Below are 6,000 nucleotides of genomic sequence, written 5' to 3'. Positions count from 1 at the left end.
GGGTGGGATACACAGTAGAGACCCCTCTGCAGCAGCAATAGAGCAGGCCTCTCGCCCCCTGCCAGGGGTTCTAGAAATATACTGCGCTAGAAAATATACCTGTATAAAATCTAGAAAATAATAGATAACGCACGTTTATTAGCCATTAAAAGAAACATGTAAGATGTGTTATCTCAGACTAACTCATCACAGAGGCATTTCATAGCTTATAAACTAAGCCGGGCCGAGGGGCGGGAGACCGGGCATGGACTCAGCCTGGCACTGTCAAATATGGAGAAACCACAAGTCTCAGCATGGCACCTGCCTCTCTCCCTGTAATCCTTTTGTAAGCATTTTATTTTTAGTGAGTGGCTCTAAGCACTTGTTAAACGAGCCATGACATTTTATAACTTTTATTTTTAAAATATTTTTGCAAGTGTTTTTTATTTTGCAACATTTGGACACATGTTTTTCCTTTTGTCTTTCAAGTCCTATATAAAAGCCCACGAGGAAATGCCAGAAAAAGGCAAATCCAGGGCTCTGACCAAAAAATCCTCGGAAACCAAAATACTTTGCACGTACTAAATTTTGCATCTATCTATTATCTATTTTTTCTTTCTATCTTTATTCCCTTTTCTCTTGTTCTTACTTTCTCCTCCTTTCTTTCTTTCCTGCCTTCTGTCCATCTTTCTCTCTCTCTGTATTGTTCCTTATTCTTTTTCTCATTTTCATTCTCTTTATTCCTTTTTCTTGCTTTCTGATGTTCTTCTCTTTGCCCTTTACTTCTTCCTATCTATCTCTCTCTCTCTTTCCTTCCTTCTTTCTCTCTCTTCTTCCTTCTTTTTCCCATTTTCTTTCTTTCCTTCTTCCTTTCCCCCTCACCTTCTCTTTCCTATTTCTTTCCTCCCTTCTTTTCCTTTCCCCCTCTCCTTCCTTCATTTCTATCACCATCAGTAGAAACCCTCCATATCATCCTCTCTACATTTACCCAATGATATCCACAATTATTAGGATCCCTTGACCCCTTGGCGCTGCACACACACGACTTCCTAGGAATCACCAGTTTTAGTCAATTTCCCCCTAAACTTTCTTTTTTTTTTTTTTTCCCCCCCCCCACCTATTCACTGGACCTTTCTTCCACAATAAATCACAAATTGAACCATTCTAGCTTTCCTGCCACAGGAGGAACATTAACCCTCCGCCGGCCAGCATTCAGTCTAACACCTTTGTATTCCCATTCCAGCTGGCCCTGGAGGACTGAACAGTGAAGTGAGGGAGTTGGTGCTCAGGGGGGCCAGGAGATTATTTCCTTGGCTTGCCTTTGATTTAGTGGTTGAGGGGATGTGTTCCTTGGAGTTAGTTGTGAGCAGCCCCTGGCTTTTTTCCTGTTGTTCTCAGAGTCCTGTTTCCTTCTAGGCTCTCACACACAGCAGCATTTATCCTCATCTGGGAGCACACACTAAATCCAGCTATGTGCTGTTTCTGCAGAAATGCATGCTGCACAGGGGGAGCTTCTCAAAGTCTACTAGATAGCAGCTGCAGAGGTCCTGCACTATCCATCCTCCTTCTCCATTAAGGCTCCTGCCACAAGGACAACTTGCTGCAATACATAAGAACTAGCATTTTTTGGGGAATCTGCAGACTTCCAACCTGTTACTGCCAGAACATTTCCTAGAGGTTTTTGTTTTTTTCCTCCTCTATTCTTAGAGACATTTTGAAGTTCTACCTGAATCCCCCTGATTCATCGCCTGCTGAGGAGCATTTTCCACCACTATTCCCAATGAGGTTTCCATTGCTTTTCAGTCTAATCTTTGCAAACTTCTGCAGTCAAGGAACTTTATCCCAAGCAGGAAACCTGAAAGCAATAAGAGGCTCCAATTTAAAGAGAGATGGTAAGTGTCTGTGTGGAGCCTTTGTCTTTTGCATGGCTGCTGGCTTTCTTGGGAAGTTAAGGGTCCTTTCCTAAATTCTTGGTACTGTTGCTGAGTAATTTTGGGGGAAAGTTGTGCTTGTGATTAACATGTCAGATTACTTTGCAGAGTTACTGCCTGAGATGGAGATCTGTTTAGTTTTTTTTCCTTGTGAACTTTCCAAGTTATTAGTCTCTGAGTTTGTAGGATGTGAACATTCCTGGATGTTTGTTGCTTTGTATCTTTTGTGTACTGAGTGAGAACATGATGATGTATCAATAGAAACAACTGTTGTGTAAATATTGGACCTCCTGTGATGTCAGCGAAGACTTTATTAAAGGTCCAAGTCAGTGTTCTCCAACCTGTGGCTCTAGGTGTTGTGACACTACAACTCCCAGCATTCTCTGCTGTCTGCATTACATCATTAGAGTAGTGCAATCCTTTCACCAGGATGCTGCTACTTCCAACACACCAGGGCAATTTTGGAGAAGTTGTTGTGCCAGCTGAGCGCTCCTTTATTTAATTACTTTACCGTGCGTTATCCACACATTTTTCGACAAAAGGCAGAAGTTCACAGTACCAGCAAAAGTAAATGAGATTTATAAAATCTCATGCATATGCTGCATGCTTTTTTTCTTGTGGATTTTAACTGTCAATGCATCTTTTTCAAATCTGCAGAATGACAGTGCGCTCCCTCACCATCTCAGATCAGTAGTAATGAGCAACAGAGCGCACTATCACTGTTTTTTAAGATGACTATCCGACTTTCAGAGATGACACTTATGGAGCTGGCACTGGTCTCTGCATGCTGGGTATTCTTAAAATGCTCCGTTGCTGGCTCGTTACTACTGGTCTGAGCTGGTGAGAAAGTGTACTGTCATTGTGCAGATTTGAAAAAAATAAATTGGTGTGTTTTTCGCACATTCAAATGAATAATTAAAAAAATGCAAGTAAAAACACAGCAGAAACATAAGGAAAAATGCATAGAAATATGTGTATTATAAGCAGTATTTTTCCTGGCAATACAATGCGAAAAATCCACTGTGATTACTCAACGTGTGCACAAAGCCTAAATGGGTCTGAAATTTTAAAATGCCAACGTTAAAACAGTCCAAGGCTTTGATTACATTAGCATTTTGGTTTCATGTCATCAGGCTGTCAATGAGAGAAAAAGGTGAGCAATTTTTAAATGAAATCTAAGGTTAGATGTCAGTGGTTTCCATTGATATATGATACAAATTAATTTTGTAATGTGGTAAAACAAAAAGTGTAAACAATAAGTAAAGTGAAAAAAGTGCATATTCCTCTTTAAGTGCTTACATCCAAGTTGTGCCGCCCTAGGCACGTGCCTGGTTTTCCTGTGTGATATATGCACCCCCTATAGTGTGGGAAAGGTTTCGTAAGATATATGACATTTTCTAAGAACTGAGTGAGGGGTAATGTCCCCTGCAGCTACTTATGTAGAACAGTTATATGGAATGATGGTTGATGACGAGAGCAGAGAGATAACTTCAAATTACTAAGTCACAGAAACACTAGGGAAATTGTGTATAGAAAAGAGAAACAGTTGGAAATATGTTAACTATGTGAGGGGGGGAAACAGAAAAGCACATGGTGATCAGATTTCACAAGTTGCCAGGTACTGCGTGTGTGCCAGAAAGTTTGGGCTCTGCCAGAAAAAGTCTTGAATATCTGCCCTGACTTTTGTATCTCTGCATCTGATTGACTTGAAGTCGCTCAATCACTTCGTAACTGCTAATATCTTGCTGTGAGATAAGGGATCTTGTCTTCTACTCCTGCTTACTGCTCATATGTTTAAGTACTTAACCTTCCTGAACTAGAGCAAAGTTTTGCCAGAAGAATGCAGTCATATACTAGATGCACTCAGTTTGTATTCCCACAGCTGGAGCTGCCGTATAACGAGAACATAGATCTATGGCTGTAAAGAAAGGACAATATTCTCAGAATTCAGCCCAAGTAGGGAACATGCCTTACCCATAACTTATCTGAGAGGCGGAACACTTGTAGGTGTAAAGGAAGAAACACAAGCTTGGTATATGCATGTGATAACGATAGATAGAATATAGATGGATAGATAGATAATCGATATAATAGATAAAGAATAAATAGACAGATGATTGATAGGTAGTCAGATTAATAGATAGCAGATAGTGTCACAATGTGACACGACCCAATGGGGAGTCAGTCAGCGGACGACGCAACACACTCACATCTGGATGGAAATGGGGGGGAGGAAGGCCCTACTGATAGGGAAATGGGGGTTGGTCACCACCTGAGCTTAAACCTGAGTCTGTCCCAGTACTCCCCTAAAGCCCTAAGTAGGTCCTTTCCCCTACTGCCGTCAGAAACCTTGTTCCTTCTGCAGTGATGTGTCCTCCACCCTAGAAGGGACAACAGGGGGCAGAATTGGTGTATGTCTCTCCCTGAGGCATCTATCCACCTGGATAGCAAGGGCCATGGCGGCTTCCAAAGACCCAGGAGTCGCGTACTGCATCAGAGTATCTTGTAGCCTAAGTGACAGACCTGACAAAAATGACTCCTAAGAGTAGGGTCATTCCATTGCGTGTCAGTGGCCCATCTCCTAAACTCTGAGCAGTATTTCTCGGCCGGCCGGCCCCCTGCTTGATTTTACAGAGTCTAGACTCAGCCAGGGAGATGCCATCAGGATCCCCATACTCCAGCGCCAAAGTCACAAAAAACTTGTCCACTGAACACAAAGATGATGAATTGGTTGGCAGGGAGAAGGTCCAGGATTGGGGATCACCCATGAGAAGGAAGATGATAATCCCCACACGTTGTTTCTCACTCCCTGTAGAACGAGGGAAGAGCCTGAAATATAATTTACAGGCCTCCTGAAAAAACAAATATTATCTCTCCCTCCAGAGAACCTGTCAAGGAGAGATATCTTGGGTTCCGGTTGAGCCTGCACATGAGCCGAGACCCAGAACCACGACAACTGCAGAAACTGCTGCACCACCTGACACCACAGCTCCTTAACCTCATCAGTAAGGGTCTGGATCAGCTGAGCAAAAGTCTGTGCTTGCGCCATGGATTCACCGTAAAAATTGAGGGTTGATGATAATGTCACGATGTGACATGACCCAACGGAGGGTCGGTCAGTGGACGGCGCAACACACTCGTATGGGATGGAAATGGGGGAGGATGGCCCTACTGATAGGGAAATGGAGATTGGTCATCACCTGAGTTCAAACCTGAGCTTGTTCCTGCGCTCCCCTAACACCCTAAGTGGGTCCTTTCCCCCCCCCCCACACCGCCGTCAGGAACTTCATTCCTCGCTGTCACCTCACACTGCTCTTGCTAGTGCACTGGCTGGCAAGGGGCGCTAGCCTCACCACTGCAGATAATACCACACAAGGGACAGTGACAAACACGAAAGGGACAGGGTAATAACACAACTTGGCATTAACTTTCTCTTCTGTAAAGGACCGCACAAAAGAATAAAATCATCAGGATCACAAACTCATGAAACCAACTGATACACCACAGCAGCCAGCGAGCTTCTTTCTCTAGGCTTGGTCATTGTAGATTGCTCTATCACCGACAGTCATCTTATGCCTCAGGTGGCCATTTAAAGGATGGTGGGAGTGGACACCACCCATGTCAGTTGACCAAGCAACCATGCAGTTGTAACATGCTGTCTGCAAGGGAAACTGACATTAACCCCTGCTGGCCTGAAAGTAAAAAGCTACATTTAAGTAATAGTAGAACCAGAGCTGCCACGCTGGATCATGACAGATAGATAATATATAGGCAGCACCAGTATATTGGTTGTGTCTGGTATCGCAAGTCTACAAGATTATAGTAAATGAGGCTGAGCTGCATCACTAGACGGGGAAAGTAACTTTAGTGGAGATTTGTTGGCCGGACCTCAGGGAGCCGTTCTTCTTACTTGGACATGTACCAGTTTTTAATAAGCTGCTGTGTCATACTGATATAAGATGGAAGGGACGTGTCAGGACATTTCTTTTGTTATTAAAGGATCAGGGGGGACAGCTCAAAGATGATCATCAATAAATTAAACAGCATTTGGGCACCTGTGTTGTGTGATTGTCCGGATTCCCATTGTCTT

The 6,000-nt window shown here is 43.2% G+C and overlaps 1 protein-coding gene across 1 annotated transcript in view; it reads left to right on the top strand.

Annotated features, from left to right (window-relative positions):
- Nucleotides 1-316: 316 nt before the first annotated feature.
- Nucleotides 317-6,000, top strand: part of PDGFD (platelet derived growth factor D) — a 347,344-nt gene continuing 341,660 nt past the window's right edge. Inside the window, exon 1 of the mRNA XM_073558368.1 lies at nt 317-1,871. Coding sequence (XP_073414469.1) covers nt 1,760-1,871 — 112 coding nt within the window. The 5' untranslated portion in view covers nt 317-1,759. The remainder of the gene's footprint in view (nt 1,872-6,000) is intronic.

The sequence above is a fragment of the Dendrobates tinctorius genome, unplaced genomic scaffold, assembly GCF_039654945.1.
Source record: "Dendrobates tinctorius isolate UK_male_01 unplaced genomic scaffold, ASM3965494v1 ptg000256l, whole genome shotgun sequence".
Taxonomy (NCBI): domain Eukaryota; kingdom Metazoa; phylum Chordata; class Amphibia; order Anura; family Dendrobatidae; genus Dendrobates; species Dendrobates tinctorius.
The sequence above is the reverse complement of the archived record's forward strand: the minus strand, read 5'-3'. Positions and strand labels throughout refer to the sequence as shown.